The following is a 20,176-nucleotide window of genomic DNA, read 5'->3' as shown; positions in this document are numbered from 1 at the left end:
CTGATCGCAGCTCCCTGTCACAAAGGTCGGGTGCCGGCTATTTGATTCCGGCACCCGCCTCCTGTATTTGTATAAGAAACGTTGGTGGCACAGTGCCCCCCCCCCCAGTATAATAAACGTTGGTGGCACAGTGCCCCCCCCCCCCCCCCAGTATAATAAACGTTGGTGGCACAGTGCCCCCCCCCCCCCCAGTATAATAAACGTTGGTGGCACAGTGCGCCCCCCCCCCCCAGTATAATAAACGTTGGTGGCACAGTGCACCCCCCCCCCCAGTATAATAAACGTTGGTGGCACAGTGCGCCCCCCCCCCCCCCAGTATAATAAACGTTGGTGGCACAGTGGGAAGTGCCAATGAGGGTTAAAAATAATAAAAGAAAATTAACTCACCTCCTCCAGTTGATCAGGTAGCTGCCGGTCTCCTGTTCTTACTTCTTTCTAGTTTCTTCAGGACCTGTGGTGACGTCACTGAGCTCATCACATGGCCCATTACCATGGTGATGGATCATGTGATGAGCACAGTGATGTCACCACAGGTCCTGCGTCCTGAAGAAACTAGAAAGAAGTAAGAACAGGAGACGATCAATTGGAGGAGGTGAGTTAATTATTTTTTTATTTTTTAACCCTCATTGGCACTGCCCACTGCGCCACCAATGTTTATTATAGTGAGGGGGGGCGCACTGCGCCACCAATGTTTATTATATTGGGGTGATGGGGGGGCGCACTGCGCCACCAATGTTTATTATACTGGGGTGTTGGGGGGGCGCACTGCGCCACCAATGTTTATTATATTGGGGTGATGGGGGGGGGGCGCACTGTGCCACCAATGTTTATTATATTGGGGTGATGGGGGGGCGCACTGCGCCACCAATGTTTATTATATTGGGGTGATGGGGGGGCGCACTGCGCCACCAATGTTTATTATATTGAGGGGGGGCGCACTGCACCACCAATGTTTATTATATTGGGGTGATGGGGGGGCGCACTGCGCCACCAATGTTTATTATATTGACCTTGTACTAAGCATTCTGTATTCAGAATGCTATTATTTTCCCTTATAACCATGTTATAAGGGAAAATAATACAGTGAATAGACTTTCATCCTAGGAACCATGCGTGAAAATCGCACTTGCTTGCGATTTTCACACAGCCCCATTAACTTCTATGGGGCCTGCGTTGCGCGAAAAACGCAGAATATAGAGAATGCTGCGATTTTCACGCAACGCACAAGTGATGTGTGAAAATCACCGCTCATGTGCACAGCCCCATAGAAGTGAATGGGTCCGGATTTAGTGCGGGTGCATTCCAGTATTTTGAATGCCGGATCCAGCACTAATACATTCCTATGGGGAAAAATGCCGGAGCCGGCATTCAGGCAAATCTTCATTTTTTTTGCTACGGTTTTATCTTTTGCCTGATCAGTCAAAATGACTGAACTGAAGACATCCTGATGCATCCTGAACGGATTGCTCTCCATTCAGAATGCATGGGGATAAAACTGATCAGTTATTTTCCGGTATTGAGCCCCTGTGACGGAACTCAGTGCCGGAAATGAAAAACGCTAGTGTGAAAGTACTTTAAAATATTACGTTTAAATCCCCCCTTTCCCAATTTTACATATAAAATATATAAACAATAAATAAATAAACATATTACATAGCCTTTTTAGTCACCTTGTCACCCCAAAAAATAGCATAGGACTGTTCTATTATGGGCCGAATGTTTCATAAAATGCGAAATGCACGCGGCTTTTTTTGGTGTTTTTTTTTTTTTGCACGGTATTGAGTATCACAATACTTTTTTATGGTGACGAAAGCGAATCAAAATTTTGGTTTCAAAACAACCCTACGCCGATCTGATCGGCGTAGCGTTGTCACGATACCAACATTTTGATTGAGTTTCGATTTGGCGACTAAAAATTTGATTTGGCTCCTAAATTTTTCAGTTCAGGAGCCAATGGCTACTTGGAATTTTTTTTTAGTCTGGAGCACTGTTCTGTGTGCCGGGCGCCCGCTCCCCTCCCTCCTCTCGGGGGCGGCAGCCTGCGGCTGTCCTGCCTACATGTGTGCCGTGCGGCGCTCAGGCCAAAGGAGGCGTCACTGACTGTCAGTGGGGCCGCGGCGGAGGGAGGCGAGGAGGCGGAGCTGCTCTGTCTGCTATGGCCTGTAAAAGCTGCCCCTCCAGGCTGGCAGCAGAAGAACACAGTCACAGAGTAACACTGAGGCACGACTTGTTGGAACTTGGCCGACCCTGCTGGACTCTAGTCTGGACTCTGGAGAAGACACCTTAAGGCAGAGCCAGCTGAGATTGGAGCCAGGACCAGACCGACCCCACTCCAGCCAGACCCCAGTGATATATCAGGTACCGACTCCAACATTGTCCCTCATCATGTCACCCCCCCCGATGGTGCAGACTCCAACATTGTCCCCCATTAGGGAGCATAATGGATGGGGGCTGACGGCTGTCATGGGGGGCATGATGGCTGACATGGGAGTAATGATGGATGGGTGCTGACGGCTGACATGGGCATGATGGATGGGGTGCTGACGGCTGACATGGGCATGATGGATGGGGTGCTGACATAAGGTCATGATGGCTGACATGGGGGGCATGATGGATGGGGGCTGACATGGACATGATGGATGGAGTGCTGACATGGGGGGCTGATGGCTGACATGGGGTGCTGACGGCTGACATAGGGGCATGACGGCTGACATGGGGGGCATGACGGCTGACATGGGGGGCATGATGGATGGGGGCTGACAGCTGACATGGGCATGATGGATGGGGTGCTGACGGCTGACATGGGGGGCATGATGGCTGACATGGGGGGCTGATGGCTGACATGGGGGGTAATGATGGATGGGGGCTGACATGGGCATGATGGGGTGCTGATGGCTGACATGGGCATGATGGATGGGGTGCTGACATGGGGGGCTGACGGCTGACATAAGGTCATGATGGCTGACATGGGGGGCATGATGGATGGGGGCTGACGGCTGACATGGACATGATGGATGGAGTGCTGACATGGGGGGCTGATGGCTGACATGGGGTGCTGACGGCTGACATGGGGGCATGACGGCTGACATGGGGGGCATGATGGATGGGGGCTGACAGCTGACATGGGCATGATGGATGGGGTGCTGACGGCTGACATGGGGGCATGACGGCTGACATGGGGGGCATGATGGATGGGGGCTGACAGCTGACATGGGCATGATGGATGGGGTGCTGACGGCTGACATGGGGGGCATGATGGCTGACATGGGGGGCATGATGGCTGACATGGGGGGCATGATGGCTGACATGGGGGGTAATGATGGATGGGGGCTGACATGGGCATGATGGGGTGCTGACATGGGCATGATGGATGGGGTGCTGACATGGGCATGATGGATGGGGTGCTGACATGGGCATGATGGATGGGGTGCTGACATGGGCATGATGGATGGGGTGCTGACATGGGCATGATGGATGGGGTGCTGACGGCTGACATGGGCATGATGGATGGGGTGCTGACGGCTGACATGGGCATGATGGATGGGGTGCTGACATGGGGGGCTGACGGCTGACATAGGGGCATGACGGCTGACATGGGGGCTGACGGCTGACATGGGCATGATGGATGGGGTGCTGACGGCTGATATAGGGGGCTGATCTGAGGTATGATTAACATTGGGGGTCTGATTGGTGGTCTGACCTGAGGTATAATGGAAAATATTGTTTCTGATTATACTCCTCTAAAACCTATGTGCATCTTATAGGGCGAAAAGTACAGTCCTCAAACCAGATCGAAGATATCAGGACCACACAGAGGAGAAGCCAGCTGCTGCAGACAGAACCAGGACCAGGTGAGCTGCGGGCGGGGCGGGGGGAGAAGGGGGTCACCGAGATGTAGCTTCGCTTGTGTTGCCAAAAAATCCTTGCACAGGCTCTGGTCACGTCCACGTGACAGGGCTGGTGCAAAGAGTCCCACAGTACCCGACCTATGTGGATACTTGCATGCACAATATTCTCAATAAAAACTTATTGAAACTAAAAACAGTGTACCATCCTATGTATTTTCGGTTTTAAAAATGTGGCTCTCAAAATAAATTTCAATCGTGGTTTTGGCGAGATTTGGCTCAGTTGAAAAAAAAGGTTGCCCACCACTGTCTGATAGGTGGGGCCCGCACGTAAACACAGCTAGCAACGTGAAGGAGGGCGCACCGCGCACGCGCTGCCTTCCATTCCCAGCGCTGGCTCGGCTATTTCCGTCAGCACCATAGAAGTGAATGGATGCGGTGGCCGCGCAAGCGCAGCGCTTTGCCGTTGATTTCTATGAGGATTCTGAAAATAGCAGAGCGCGCCACTCTGCAATTTTCAGAGGGCCCATAGGAACGATTGGTGGTGGCCGGACCCAGCACTTGCCGGTTTAGTTTTATTTTATATACATAGGTGGGACCCCGCACCTATCAGACATTGGGGGCATATCCTAGCGATAAACCCACATTGAGATGGGAAAACGCCTTTAATGAAACTTTCGGACTCCTCCTCCACTGAAACCACTCTTCAAAAACAGTAAGAGGAGAAAAAACATGGTGGTCGTGTTGGGGGTGAGCAGTTTGCTACAACTGCAAATGTCCATGATAGGAGTTATACTCCAATGTGAAGAGACCATAGGATAAGAGACCGAGGAGGAGATTAATGTACAGGAAAGTGGAGCAGCCAATCGGATCAGCGCTTACATTTCTCAAATGGCCTCTGAAAAATGAGAGGTGAAATCTGATTGGTTGCCATAGTCAACAGCTGGCGCTCTACCAACATACACTCTAACACGACTACAAGCCCCAGCATGCCTTGACAGGCAGCAGAAGGGGCGCTGGGACTTGCAGTTCCACATTTAGAAAAGGTTCGGCGCGACAATCAGGCCACGCGGCCTCCTCACCTCGTTCACCTCCTCGTCTTGCTCGGATTCGTCGTCCTCGATGTCGTCGGAATCCTCCTCGTCGTCGCCCTCCATGTCCCCCTCCAGGTCGTCTTCCTCCTCGTCGTCGTCGTCGTCCGCCCTCCTCTGTGGCTGAGCCTGGGCCACGGCTCTCCTCTTCGCGCTGGACGCCATGCTGCTCTCTCTCCCTCAGGCTCGGCGTGCTCCTAGCGGAAGTAAACAGGATGCTCTCCGGACTGTACCATTTAACTGCGGGGGGGGAGAGGGGTGCGCGCCGTCACCTTATCTGCTGCACCGCTGAATGGTTTACACTAGTGGCGATATGGAATGACGGACTAGAAGAAGCTAATTATCACCGTGTGACTAGGAGCCTTTATTACTGATTCTGCCGTCAGTTTTATTCTGGTGTATGGTGCAGACACCCCTCACTTCACGTGGACGGGCCCACAGGCGCCGTGCTGGAGGAGGCCTGGCAGTGCCCGGTGAGTGGCGTAGTGCTGGCAGGATTGTGCCCATAGGTGCGGCCCTCTTGTAGTCCGTCACCATGGCCGTTTACCGGTTGTTACCCTGTTACCATTTTGGCATTGTTCCAGTGCTTTTGCGATTTTCACCGCGTCTACTGCGTTTTTTACCCGTTTCCAACTTGTCTCTAGGGTTTATATTGCCAGTGGTGTGCCTAAGGTGTTTGGCCCCCGGGGCGGGTCCGTTCTCTGGCACACACCACCTTCCCCTATACTGTACTTAAAAAAAAAAAAATTGTACCCCTTCACAGTAGTATTGTCCAGATATGTGCCCCCTCCACAGTAATAATGCCCATTGTGCCCCCTCCACAGTAATAATGCCCATTGTGCCTCCTCACAGTAGTAATGCCCATTGTGCCTCCTCACAGTAGTAATACCCATTGTGCCCCCTCCACAGTAGTAATGCCCATTGTGCCCCCTCCACAGTAGTAATGCCCATTGTGCCTCCTCACAGTAGTAATACCCATTGTGCCCCCTCCACAGTAGTAATGCCCACTGTGCCCCCTCCACAGTAGTAATGCCCATTGTGCCTCCTCACAGTAGTAATGCCCATTGTGCCCCCTCACAGTAGTAATGCCCATTGTGCCTCCTCACAGTAGTAATGCCCATTGTGCCTCCTCACAGTAGTAATGCCCATTGTGCCTCCTCACAGTAGTAATGCCCATTGTGCCCCCTCCACAGTAGTAATGCCCATTGTGCCTCCTCACAGTAGTAATGCCCATTGTGCCCCCTCCACAGTAGTAATGCCCACTGTGCCCCCTCCACGGTAGTAATGCCCACTATGCCCCCTCCACGGTAGTAATGCCCATTGTGCCCCCTCACGGTAGTAATGCCCATTGTGCCTCCTCACAGTAGTAATGCCCATTGTGCCTCCTCACAGTAGTAATGCCCACTGTGCCCCCTCACGGTAGTAATGCCCATTGTGCCTCCTCACGGTAGTAATGCCCATTGTGCCCCCTCACGGTAGTAATGCCCATTGTGCCTCCTCACGGTAGTAATGCCCATTGTGCCTCCTCACGGTAGTAATGCCCATTGTGCCCCCTCCACAGTAGTAATGCCCATTGTGCCCCCTCCACTGTAGTAATGCCCATTGTGCCCCCTCCACTGTACTAATGCCCATTGTGCCCCCTCCATAGTAATAATGCCCATTGTGCCCCCTTCATAGTAATAATGCCCATTGTGCCCCCTTCATAGTAATAATGCCCATTGTGCCCCCTTCATAGTAATAATGCACATTGTGCCCCCTTCATAGTAATAATGCCCATTGTGCCCCCTCCATAGTAATAATGCCCATTGTGCCCCCTTCACAGTAGTAATGCCCATTGTGCCCCCTTTACAGTAGTAATGCCCATTGTGCCCCCTTTACAGTAGTAATGCCCATTGTGCCCCCTTCACAGTAACAATGCCCATTGTGCCCCCTTCACAGTAGTAATGCCCATTGTGCCCCCTTCACAGTAGTAATGCCCATTGTGCCCCCTCCATAGTAATAATGCCCATTGTGCCCCCTTCACAGTAGTAATGCCCATTGTGCCCCCTTCACAGTAGTAATGCCCATTGTGCCCCCTTCACAGTAGTAATGCCCATTGTGCCCCCTTCACAGTAGTAATGCCCATTGTGCCCCCTTCACAGTAATAATGCCCATTGTGCCCCCTTCATAGTAATAATGCCCATTGTGCCCCCTTCACAGTAGTAATGCCCATTGTGCCCCCTTCACAGTAGTAATGCCCATTGTGCCCCCTTCACAGTAATAATGCCCATTGTGCCCCCTTCATAGTAATAATGCCCATTGTGCCCCCATACATAATACCCCATTGTAAAGCCCCTGGAACTAAGGCTACATTCACACGACCGTTTGTGTTTTGCGGTTCTGCAAAAAAAAGGAGGACGTTTCATATGTCATCCTTTTTGCGGATCCATTGTAACCATGCCTGTCCTTGTCAGCAAAACGGACAAGAACTGGACATGTTCTATCTTTTTTGTGGGGGCTACAGAACGGACATGCGGACAGCACACGGTGTGCTGTCCGCATTTTTTGCGGACCCGTTGAAATGAATGGGTCCGCATCCTATCCGCAAAAAAAAAAACGGAACGGACACGGAAACAAAATACGTTTTGTATGCATGTAGCCTGAAGGCTGTATTAAACAGGACGATTGAGCAGGCGATTGCTCAGCGATCTCCTCCGCAGCGTGGGAAGGAGTGATCGCTAGGCCATCGCTCGTCCCCGTGCTGTACAGTCGATTGCTGGCGGCAGATCGCACAATCTTTTTCAGCATGCTTAAAAATCAGAATTGCCCGATGAAAGAGTGTTTTCTTGTTATCGGCCAATCAGCGGCAGTATTAGGCCTCTTGTACATGAACGTTGTGCATCCGTTCCGTGCGTTGGGGACCGCAATCTGCGGTCCTTAATGCACGGGCAATGTCCGTGCGGCGGCCGGGACAGATCGAGACCCATTCAACTTGAATGGGTCCGTGATCCGTCCGCACTGCAAAAAAAATAGAACAAGTTCTATTTTTTTGCGGTGCGGAGGCACGGACAGAAACACCACGGAAGCAATGCGGCCACGGGCACACAACGTTCATGTGCAAGATGACCGGCCGAAAAGTGGGGCAGTGTAATATAGCCTTTACATGACATGCCTCTACAGCTGTGGCGGTGTACACCACCCTTCTGTGCACCCCATCGTACACTCCCAGTGTTGGTCTCTGTCTAGTTTTTCATCTACATTTACCCACAAATCTTTTTTTTTTTTTACTACTTTTTTAACCAATTCTTACTGACATCCAGTACACTGTGCGTGAAACATAACCTGTAATCATGTACAGAAAAGAGACAAAAAAAATGTCAGAATAAAAATAAGCATTTCCGTATTTTTGCAAAAAAAAAAAAAGTCTCCTTATTGATTGGATACATATGTTTTTAATATCAGTCCTCCTGACCCAGCACAAAAAAACAGGGGCAGATGTGTACCATAATGTGTACCATAAACAGGCAGATGTGTACCATAATGTGTACCATAAACAGGGGCAGATGTGTACCATAATGTGTACCATAAACAGGGGCAGATGTGTACCATAATGTGTACCATAAACAGGGGCAGATGTGTACCATAATGTGTACCATAAACAGGGGCAGATGTGTACCATAATGTGTACCATAAACAGGCAGATGTGTACCATAATGTGTACCATAAACAGGGGCAGATGTGTACCATAATGTGTACCATAAACAGGAGCAGATGTGTACCATAATGTGTACCATAAACAGGGGCAGATGTGTACCATAACGCTGCGTTTGTACAAAAATGTCTCCCACTTACAAAGGTCCCTTGACACAGGAAAAAATAGTGATGAGGGGCTCAGGATCGAGCATTCATACAAACATTCTGATATAGTAGTATTAGGCCCCTTTCACACGAGCGAGTTTTCCGCGCAGGTGCAATGCGTGATGCGAACGCACTGAATCCGGACCCATTCGTTTCTATGGGGCTGTGCAGATGAGCGGTGATTTTCACGCATCACTTCGGCAAATGGCATTTATAATGTAGAGGAAGTTAAAGGGGTTCTCCAGGAATTAAAAAAATATATATATTCACAAATACCTTTTATTACTTTATAATGGCTTGTTCTGTCTGGGGAGCAATCATTAGGAGAAATAAAATGGCCGCCGTCTTATCGGTATACACAAAACCTGTCCTAATCACACTGCAGGACAAGTTACTTCACCACAATGAGCCATAGAGCTGCCTCATCCTCCTCTCTGCTTGTCAGGAATCATGATCCTGAATACAGGTGAATCTGTGGGAATGGAGATGATGATGAGACATGAGAGGAGGGGGAGGTCTGGCTAACGGGCAGCAGCACTTGTTTACGGTCTCCAGTGCCTGTCCTGTCCGTCCTCTCTGTACTTCATGTCTCCTCATGAACTAAATTCCCCAGAGATTCAGCTGAAGATCTTATGAGCTGTATTCAGGATCATAATCTCTGACAAGTAGAGAGGAGGACGAGGATGAGGCAGCTCTTTATCTCAGTGTTGTGAAGTAACTTGTCCTCTTGTGTGATCAGGACAGGTTTTGTGTGAACTAATAGGACAGTGGCCATTTTGTTTCCCCTGATGATTGCTCCCCAGACAAAACGAGCCATTATAAATAATGAAAGGTATTTGGGAATATATTTATAATAAGTATTTTAATTTTCTTAATTCCTGGAGAACCCCTTTTAAGGCCTCTTTCACACTTGCGTTGTCCGGATCCGGCGTGTACTCCATTTGCCGGAATTACACGCTGGATCCGGAAAAACGCAAGTGAACTGAAAGCATTTGAAGACGGATCCGTCTTCAAAATGCTTTCAGTGTTACTATGGCACCCAGGTCGCTATTAAAGTCCTGGTTGCCATAGTAGGAGCGGGGGAGCAGTATACTTACAGTCCGTGCGGCTCCCGGGGCGCTCCAGAATGACGTCAGAGCGCCCCATGCGCATGGATGACATGTCCATGTGATCACGTCATCCATGCGCGTGGGGCGCCCTGACGTCACTCTGGAGCGCCCGGGGAGCCGCACGGACGGTAAGTATACTGCTCCCCCGCTCCTCACTACACTTTACCATGGCTGCCAGGACTTTAGCGTCCCGGCAGCCATGGTAACCATTCAGAAAAAGCTAAACGTCGGATCCGGCAATGCGCCGAAACGACGTTTAGCTTAAGGCCGGATTAATGCCTTTAAATGGGCATTAATTCCGGATCCGGCCTTGCGACAAGTGTTCAGGATTTTTGGCCGGAGCAAAAAGCGCAGCATGCTGCGGTATTTTCTCCGGCCAAAAAACGTTCCGGTCCGGAACTGAAGACATCCTGAACGGATTTCACTCCATTCAGAATGCATTAGGATAAAACTGATCAGGATTCTTCCGGCATAGAGCCCCGACGACGGAACTCTATGCCGGAAGACAAGAACGCAGGTGTGAAAGAGCCCTAATAGAAACCACTTACTAATGTATTGTGATTCTCTATATTGCTTCCTTTGCTGGCTGGATTCATTTTTCCATCACATTCTACACCCCTCGTTTCCATGGTTACGACCACCCTGCAATCCATCACTGGTGGTAGTGCTTTCACATTATAGGAAAAAGCGCCAGTCTATTTTGTGTCCGGGACCGTGGTAGAGCACATAGGCTGGTGCTTTTTTTTTTTTCCGATAGTGTGCAAGCGTGACCATCACTGATGGATTGATTGTCGTAACCATGGAAACGAGCAGTGTATAATGTGATGGAAAAATGAATGCAGCCAGCAGAGGAAGCAATATGGACAATGACAATACATTAGTAAGTGCCTTGTATTAACTTTCTCTACATGATAAATACTGTTTGCTGAAGTGAGAGACAACCCCTTTAATCAAACATAGTTAATGGGGTTGTCCTGGCTTTTTCTATTGATGACCTATCCTCAGGATAGGTCATCAATATTAAAAGCCCGGACAACCCCTTTAAATCTTGGATATACCTGTGTTGCAATATTTGGTTTGAAGCTAGATGGTTACAGCGGCTTCCATCCAGCCTGCACCCTCCACAATCCTCCTTCAGCTCCGGCTGGTGAGCATTGTTAAGGGCCGGTGCTTGCACATTGAATGCCCTGCGGTGGGCATCGGCCTCACCATACTTATGCCCCAAGCCGGCTGGAGCTGGAGGAGGACTGTGACGTTGCAGTGGAGGGGACGGGCTGGATGGAGCAAGGGGAGGTATGGGGAACAAGTAAAGAGCAGGGATTGGGCTCCTTCAGAAGGCGTGCCTAGGCTCGTATACAAAAAAAAGGGGGTTAGTCAGCACATCCCAATGCGTAGGTGCACGCTGCCATGGCTAGAAACAGAGAAAAAAGACAATGCAACAGCACTCTGCAAACACAACGGAAACAAAAAACGGATCCGCGAAAAATGGACCGCAAAACACTGAAAAGGCCATACAGTCGTGTGAAAGAGGCCTACAGCTGTGGCCTGCTCTCACTACATTCATTGGAAGCCGTCTGGCGCCAAGAGAGGTGGTTGGTACCTGCATCCCCTGGAAGTGATGGAGGAACTTTATGGCACCAAAAATGGTAAAAGGCAGAGTGGACCCAGCATACATGTGGAACCAACACTTTCTGAACTTTATGGCGGCCATTATGGCGCATAACAGGTAGCATTTAGTGTTATGTTCCCGTCTTCCAGAGATCGCCTTGACGTTTGGCAGACGGGCTCAAATGGTTTTGTACAAAATGCATTTGCCAAGCATCTCACTTTATAAATAAGAGTAGCATTAGCACTTAAATGTTTTTTCTGACTATGGCATTATTGTACTTTATCTGGTTTGCAGAGCGCTGTTGCTTTGTCTTTCCTCTCCAGGCTCCTATACAGTTCTGCACGCCCCGCTGGGCACATTGAGACCACATTTGCATATGAATAAAAGTAAATTTTCTGCATTTCGGAAATACACAGAATACTAAGACGGGTATGTTTTGCATTGTGTCAGGCAGCAGTATGTAGCCCTGGTAACACTCGTTAGCGATGATCTGGCAGTGTAAGGCTGCGTTCACACGGGCGAGATTTCCGCGCGGGTGCAATGCGGTAGGTGAACGCATTGCACCCGCACTGAATCCCGACCCATTCATTTCAATGGGGCTGTTCAGATGAGCGATGATTTTCACGCATCACTTGTGCGTTGCGTGAAAATCGCAGCATGCTCTATATTCTGCGTTTTTCACGCAACGCAGGCCCCATAGAAGTGAATGGGGTTGCGTGAAAATCGCAAGCATCCGCAAGCAAGTGCGGATGCGGTGCGATTTTCACGCATGGTTGCTAGGTGACAGTCTATTCACTGTATTATTTTCCCTTATAACATGGTTATAAGGGAAAATAATAGCATTCTGAATACAGAATGCTTAGTAAAATAGCGCTGGAGGGGTTAAAAAAACAAAAACAAATTAACTCACCTTCTCCTCTTGATCGCGTAGTTCCCAGTCTCTTCTGATGAGCTGTGGGCTAAAGGACCTTTGGTGACGTCAGATCACATGCTCCAATCACATGGTCCATCACCGTGGTGATGGACCATGTGATTGGAGCATGTGATCTGACGTCACCACAGGTCCTAGCCTGTAGTTCATCATTAAAGAAGTAAAGAAGAGACCGGGAACTACGCGGAGGAGGTGAGTTAATTTTTTTTATTTTTTTTTTAACCCTCAATTGATCACCTACTATGCTCTGTATTCAGAATGCTATTATTTTCCCTTATAACCATGTTATAAGGGAAAATAATACAATCTACACTACAACTAACCCAAACCTGAACTTCTGTGAAGAAGTTCGGGTCTGGGTACCACAGTCGGTTTTTTATCACGCGTGTGCAAAAAACATTGCACCCGCGCGATAAAAACTGAACATCGGAACGCAATCGCAGTCAAAACTGACTGCAATTGCATTCCTACTCGCGCGGGTTTGCCGCAATACACCGGGACGCATCCGGACCTAATCCGGACACGCCCGTGTGAACGCAGCCTAATACTGCCGCCGATGAACGAGCAAACGTTTGTTCATTGAGTAATTGGAATCTTTCAGCAGGTTTGAAAATCATTGTTTGCCGGCGGCAGAACTTGCCGTGTAATCACGATCTGCTGCGGCAAACTGTGATCAGTATGGGGACAGGCGATGGCATTAGCGATCTCTCCTTCCTATACTGTGGAGGAGATCGCTGCCTGTAATAGAAATGGTCTCCTCCGCTAACGAGCAGGCAATCGCCGGGAGAGAACGCTTCCCTCCCGACAATTGCCTAAATGGTCTGCACGTCTAATATAAGCTGAAGCGCCCATTCACACGACCGTAGGCTGCCCATGCTCTGGACCACATATTGCGGTCCGCAATGCACGGGCACCGGCCATGTGAATCCTGTATTGTTGACTTGAATGGATCCCGGATCTACACTATACGGCAAAAGATAAGACATGTCCTAACTTTTGCGGTGTAGAGACATGGACCAAAAAGCCCACTTCTGTGGGCTTCCGATCGGTGCCACCGCACCATATCTTGTAGATTGCGGACTCAAGTCAATGGGTCCGTGCCTATGATTCGGGCTTCACATGACCAGTGCCTGTGTAGTGCAGAACCGCCATTTGCGGCCTGCAATACGGGCACGGACGGCCTGTGGCCGTATGAATGAGCCCTAAGTCTTTACTTTGCTATAAGTTGCAGTAGTATCTGAAGGGAGCAGCACACGTCTCTTATCAGTGGTCTGCGGCCCCTCCTCAGGTTTCTCCTTACTCATCATTCCCCGCGGTTTTTAAAGATACAGACTATTCCACTCCGCAGATGGCACTGACCTGATACTGTTCCTCTGTTTCAGAACTCATCCAGGATAATGAAAATTTTGCTACTGAAAGACCCCAAAAGTGGTGACCCAGCCACAGACCCTTATGTCCAGGTGAGTACGATAGAAAAATAAGATTTTGACACCACTTTCACACTCACTACTTCTCTGGAACCCACATAAGATTGAGTGTCCCCATGTCCCCTGTGCTAACGAAGTGCTGCATTCGATTCAATGGGGCTGCCGAGGTAGCTGAGGACTGTACACGATCCAAAAAAAATACCCAAAAACTTTCTGCTAGACACTGACATTTAGACAGCGTTTGGTTGTTTGTTTTTTTTGTTGTTTTTTTTTTGCATTCACATCACTCCTCATTATTTTGTATTTAAAGTTGTTGAGGTAGAAAAATATGGCTGCGTTCATCTAGATCCAGCGTAACATTTGCATCCTCTCTGACTAGTAATATATAAAACATTATTCTTTATTGTTTACTCTTAAAACCACATATAACTCTTAGGAACTAATCTATGCCTGCATCCCTACATGTTTCGCCGTATATTTCGGCGTCTTGAGGAAATGACGTGCAGGTTCGGCATGTGGGTGCCCGCAAAAACCGAGGGTTTAAAGCCCAGGTACCGCCCCCACATGCCGAACCTGCGCGTCATTTTCTCAAGACGCCGAAATATACGGCGAAACATGTAGGGATGCAGGCATAGATTTTAGTTCAGGATAGAGAGGTAGGGACCCCATAGTGGGAAAGTTCATTCAGATAGTGACAGACAGAATCAAACAGCAGGGCAGAAAGACCTGAGAAAGGATCAGGTGTTCCACCTAGAATACGGTTCATCTGAACATATGATATAACAACAATATACAAAGACATAAATTCCCTCCTGTCTTTCCTGAGGAATTTTTAATTAGTTCCTAAGAGTTATATGTGGTTTTAAGAGTAAACAATAAAGAATAATGTTTTATATATTACTAGACAGAGAGGATGCAAATGTTACGCTTAGGTCCTAGAGACCTCTGAACTTCACAATATATAAGATATAGCGTTGCAACCTCCTGAGGGACCTCTGTTTGTTGCTTGAATCATCTAGATCCAGCGTCACTGTGTATTGTGGATTATGGTATTACTTGATTGGTGATGTTGTAATACCAGACTAGGACCATGGACAGAAGTGGCGCCATTCATGAAATAAAGTGGTCATGTTTTTGTAATTTCACATACATGCATAGAAGTGGGTAAAATCTATGACACATCTGAACAAATTACTAAATAAATAGGGCCTGATGCAGTTGAAAATGAAGGCACCAAGAAGGCAATGGTGGTCTGTATATGGGAGACACTCTTCTGGGGTCTTTAAACAGGTAGGATGTAGTCTGGGATCTGTATACATGAGGGTTCTCGTCTGCGGCCTGTATACAGGTCGGATCTTGTCTGCGGCCTGTATACATTAGGGTTCTCGTCTGCAGGCTGTATACAGGTCGGATCTGGTCTGCGGCCTGTATACAGGTCGGATCTGGTCTGCGGCCTGTATACAGGTTGGATCTGGTCTGCGGCCTGTATACAGGTCGGATCTGGTCTGCGGCCTGTATACAGGTTGGATCTGGTCTGCGGCCTGTATACAGGTTGGATCTGGTCTGCGGCCTGTATACAGGTTGGATCTGGTCTGCGGCCTGTATACAGGTTGGATCTGGTCTGCGGCCTGTATACAGGTTGGATCTGGTCTGCGGCCTGTATACAGGTTGGATCTGGTCTGCGGCCTGTATACAGGTTGGATCTGGTCTGCGGCCTGTATACAGGTCGGATCTGGTCTGCGGCCTGTATACAGGTCGGATCTGGTCTGCGGCCTGTATACAGGTCGGATCTGGTCTGCGGCCTGTATACAGGTCGGATCTGGTCTGCGGCCTGTATACAGGTTGGATCTGGTCTGCGGCCTGTATACAGGTTGGATCTGGTCTGCGGCCTGTATACAGGTTGGATCTGGTCTGCGGCCTGTATACAGGTTGGATCTGGTCTGCGGCCTGTATACAGGTTGGATCTGGTCTGCGGCCTGTATACAGGTCGGATCTGGTCTGCGGCCTGTATACAGGTCGGATCTGGTCTGCGGCCTGTATACAGGTCGGATCTGGTCTGCGGCCTGTATACAGGTCGGATCTGGTCTGCGGCCTGTATACAGGTTGGATCTGGTCTGCGGCCTGTATACAGGTTGGATCTGGTCTGCGGCCTGTATACAGGTTGGATCTGGTCTGCGCCCTATAGACTTGGGGTTTGGTCTGGCGTATATATACAGATTGAATCTAGCCTGCGGTCTGTACAATGGGCTGCACTGCGGTCTATATCTATAGGCAGTCTGGTGCTTGGTCTGTATTTTGGGGTGTGCTGGGGCGGGGGGTCATATGTACTATTTATGATTCAAATGCTATAGGTTGTGGGGCTTGTCCTCTATAAGTGCCTGTTACATAAGGAAAAAACATTGCCAATTCATGTTCCCATCATTGGCATTTCTGTAATGCAAGTATGCAGCATATATGGTGAACATACACCGCACGGATATGTGTCAACACAGCCTAGCAGTATCACGTCCGTGTCCCCAGTGCTCCATGCCGGTACTTTATTTTTTTCATGGGCAAGCTCATCTTTATTAGCGCATCTTACAGGTGTCACTATTTAAAGGGGTTTATTCTATGACCTACCCCATGTACTCGTCTATAGGTAAAGCCTCAGTATATGGGGAGCATGACAAGTTCCTTCTGGATTCCTGTCCGTTCTTTACTGAAATTATGCAAAGAAAAATGTGAGTGTGAATTGTATAACTGAAGGTGATTTATCTCCTTCCTAGGAGATGTCATCACGTGGATATGAGGCCGGCCTGATCCCAGTGTTATCCTTCACATTTGTGTCCCTGGAGCATCTCTATGACAAGGTATGATCTCACTTTATTACTGAGCCTAATCATCTTCTCCCTCGTTGTTAGGTTTATGCTGGAAACGGCGAGATGGGACAACCCCTTTAAGTCTCCTCTAACCTCATATTTACTGTAATATCAGCCACACAAAGGGTTACAAACTGATATAATCTCCCCCCCCCCACTCTATAAATAGTAGGAACAGGGTCCGTCATGATAATACAACAGTCTGCATCCGTTATGGTTGAATTTTATCTCTAAAATTGCCAAGACGGATCTGTCTCTAAAACCATTGTAAGTCACTGGGGGACGGATCTGTTTTCTTTTGTGTCCGCGAAAACGGATCCGCTACCATTGACTTACATTGTGGGTCATGACGGATCCGTCTTGCTCCGCACCACATCCTATGACGGATCTCAATAGCGGAAAGGGAAAGCGCAGATGTGAACGTAGCCTATCCTGTTTTGCAGTAATGCATCCCTGGAGCCTATATTCCAATATAAATAAGGCAGATTTGACACTCAGGAGTCAATATCCGGATGACAACCACGAAAGGTGTTCATCACAGTCCGACAATGTGTTGTCACCCATCTTTACCAGTCTCCTGAATGGTAAATCTGCCTATTTTGCAGTAATTCAGCCCTGGGTGGTATATTTCTGTATAAGAAGGCCAACTTGCCATCTAGTAGTCTGGGAAAGATGGGTGGCAACTAGTGTTGAGCGAACCCGATTCATTTGAAAACTTCGTTAACCATATAGCCTCCGTCCTACCGCAAAATGTAAGGGATCCGCGGAGGTCTCTGCGAACTTCTGGCAAATATCCCGAGACTCGCTTCATCTCATGTGTATGACGTGACACTTTGTTTGAGTGAAAATTCGAAGCTGAACTCGCCTTCGTTAATAAAGCTGTCATTTCTGCGAATAAACGAAGGGTCACGTCAAAGACGCGAGGCGAAGCAAGTCTTGCGATATTTGCCGCAAGTTTGCAAAGACCTCCGCGGAGCCCATACATTTTACAGAGGCTATATGGTTTACAAACGGATTGGGTTCACATACGGCAATCCACTAGTGGCAACCATGAAAGGTCTCCATTACAATCCCACAAGTGGCGTCTTCCGTCTTTCCCGCACACTGGAACGACAAATCTGTCTTTTTGTTGCACCTATGCCTCCCTGGATCGTATATATTACTGTATAATAAGGCAGATTTGCCATTCAGGAGCCTGGGAAAGTTGGGTGACACAACCGTATGTTTTTTGTGGTCCACGAATTCGCAATATACAGACACCAGAAGTCTGCATCCTACATTTTCCTCGGACCCCATTGTAAAAATCCCTATTGCAAAATGGACAAGCATAGGACATGTGCAAATGTTTTTGCTTGACAGACGTGCGGAAATACAGATGTGGACTGCACATTTTTTTGTGGACCCATTGAAATGAATGGGTCCTCATCGAAAGAATGCGGAAAATACATGAGGCCTAAAACAACTTGACAAATGAGGGCGACATTTACGGATTTATTTTTATTTTAATGACATCCCCTTTCAGATCAGTGATCACTGCAGGACTGGCCCTTGAAAGCTGGTTTTCCTGGGAGAAGATGTCCTATGCAGCGACCATTTTGGTGGGAATTTTGTATTACATGTCGCCCATTTTCTCTGTTTTTAGATTACAGAGGTGGGTCCTGTGCAGAGGATGCTTCTCTGACATGTCCATGTAGGACATCTGGACAGAGGTTGTCCAAACAAGAGCACCCCTTTTACATTTTTTTTTTTTTTTGCAGAATTTGTATGTCAGCATTCACCATAAATTGTGAACCTCTGTCTGAAATACTTATTTTTTTCTTTTTCTTTCTTGTAAGCTGTCTCATCCTGAAAATTACGAGGGTCTCATTTTCACCAGTCCGAGGGCAGTGGAAGCTGTCAAATTATGTTTGAAAAATAATAAAGAAGGTGAGTTCTGCAAAACCTGCAGGAGAGAATGACCTTTATATGAACACGGTGTATTCAGAAGGACCTGTCAAGCGGTCACACAGCTCAGGATCCCTCGTGACCTTACTGGCCCTTATCCCAGAATGTGGACCTCCCGTGCTGCACCTCCGTATTACACTACATTATGAATCACTTTCATATGCAGCAAAAATCCTCTACGATATCTGACAGATCAATGATCAAATATCATGTGTTATCATAGAAAGCTATAGAAGGCATACTTGTGAAGGCAGCACAAATGTGCCATGAAATATTTTCCTTTTCCTTCCTAAGACCAGCAGAAATGTTTTTAATTTTCTCATCCTCTGTCAGGATGTTCCTTTTTTATTGCTTAATGTTCAGCCAAAGAATATGAGAAGGTTTATAATGACTCACAACTCAGGGAGAGACAGGAGTTTAGTACTATCTGTTCTGATATCATTTACAAGTAGAGACAGGGAGGCGGCACTATATGACCCTTTATTTTTTACCGGCAGAGACAGGTAGGCAGCTCTCTGTGTACTTGGAGACAGTGTGTCAGTGCTATCTGTGACAGCAGTATGTACAGCCAGAGATTGGGAGGCCGGTATTATCTCATCTTTCATAACTTATCAGGAAGGATGGGAGGTCAGAACTGAGTCTCTATTACTTAGGCCATGTTCACATCTCCATTATTGAACTCCAGTAGTCTGTTTCAGCAGAGGAACAGACTATGGGAGTTCTCCATATCCAGACACGACCGTGCACCACCGGATCCGATTGTCTGATGGGGGTCTGATGGAGCTTGGGGTCTGATCTGAGGTCTGAGGAGGAATGGGGGTCTGATGGGCATCTGATCTGAGGTCTCATGGGGGTCTGATTTGAGGTCTGATGGAGCTTGTGGGTCTGATGGAGCTTGAAGGTCTGAAGTGGGACTGATCTGAAGTCTGGTGTACTTCGGGGGTCTGATATGAGGTCTGAGGAGGAATGGGGGTCTAATACAGAGGTCTGATGGAGCTTGGGAGTCTGATCTGAGGAATGGGGGTCCAATACAGATCTGATCTAATGGGCGTATGATTCGAAGTCTGATGGAGCTTGGGAGTCTGATCTGAGGAGGAATGGGGGTCTAATACAGAGGTCGGATGGAGCTTGGGGGTCTGTTGGAGCTTGGAGGTCTGATGTGGATCTGATGGAGCTTGGAGGTCTGATCTGAGGTCTGAAGAGGAATGGAGGTCTGAGAAGGAATGGGGGTTTGATCTGAGGTCTGATGGAGCTAGGGGGGGTCTGATATGAGGTCTGATGGAGCTTAGGGGTCTGATCTGGGGTCTGATGGAGCTTGGAGGTCTGATCTGGGGTCTGATAGAGCTTGAAGGTCTGACGTGGGACTGATCTAAAGTCTGATGTACTTCGGGGGTCTGGTCTGAGGAGAAATGGGGGTCCAATACAGAGGTCTGATGGAGCTTGGGAGTCTGATCTGAGGTCTGGGGAGGAATGGGGTCCAATACAGAGATCTGATGGGCGTCTGATTTAAAGTCTGATGGAGCTT

The 20,176-nt window shown here is 48.4% G+C and overlaps 2 protein-coding genes across 6 annotated transcripts in view; one reads left to right on the top strand and one right to left on the bottom strand.

Annotated features, from left to right (window-relative positions):
* LOC121005173 (BRCA2 and CDKN1A interacting protein) overlaps window positions 1-5,150 on the bottom strand; it is a 45,238-nt gene extending 40,088 nt beyond the window's left edge. Inside the window, 1 exon segment of the mRNA XM_040437751.1 lies at window positions 4,928-5,150. Within this exon segment, the coding sequence (XP_040293685.1) occupies window positions 4,928-5,101 (174 nt within the window). The 5' untranslated portion in view covers window positions 5,102-5,150.
* Window positions 5,151-5,187: 37 nt separating this feature from the next.
* Window positions 5,188-20,176, top strand: part of UROS (uroporphyrinogen III synthase) — a 62,823-nt gene continuing 47,834 nt past the window's right edge. For 2 of the 5 annotated variants that reach the window (XM_040437749.1, XM_040437745.1), the window contains exons 1-4: window positions 5,276-5,409; window positions 13,805-13,882; window positions 16,615-16,698; window positions 18,543-18,633. In XM_040437749.1, coding sequence (XP_040293683.1) covers window positions 13,820-13,882; window positions 16,615-16,698; window positions 18,543-18,633 — 238 coding nt within the window. In that variant the 5' untranslated portion in view covers window positions 5,276-5,409; window positions 13,805-13,819. Of the gene's footprint in view, window positions 5,410-11,598; window positions 11,921-13,804; window positions 13,883-16,614; window positions 16,699-18,542; window positions 18,634-20,176 lie in introns of those variants that run through there. The other 3 variants (XM_040437746.1, XM_040437748.1, XM_040437747.1) reach the window with 3 other exon arrangements.

Source organism: Bufo bufo, chromosome 6 (assembly GCF_905171765.1).
Source record: "Bufo bufo chromosome 6, aBufBuf1.1, whole genome shotgun sequence".
NCBI lineage: Eukaryota > Metazoa > Chordata > Amphibia > Anura > Bufonidae > Bufo > Bufo bufo.
Note: the sequence above shows the minus strand (reverse complement) of the source record. Positions and strands in the feature narration are given on the sequence as shown.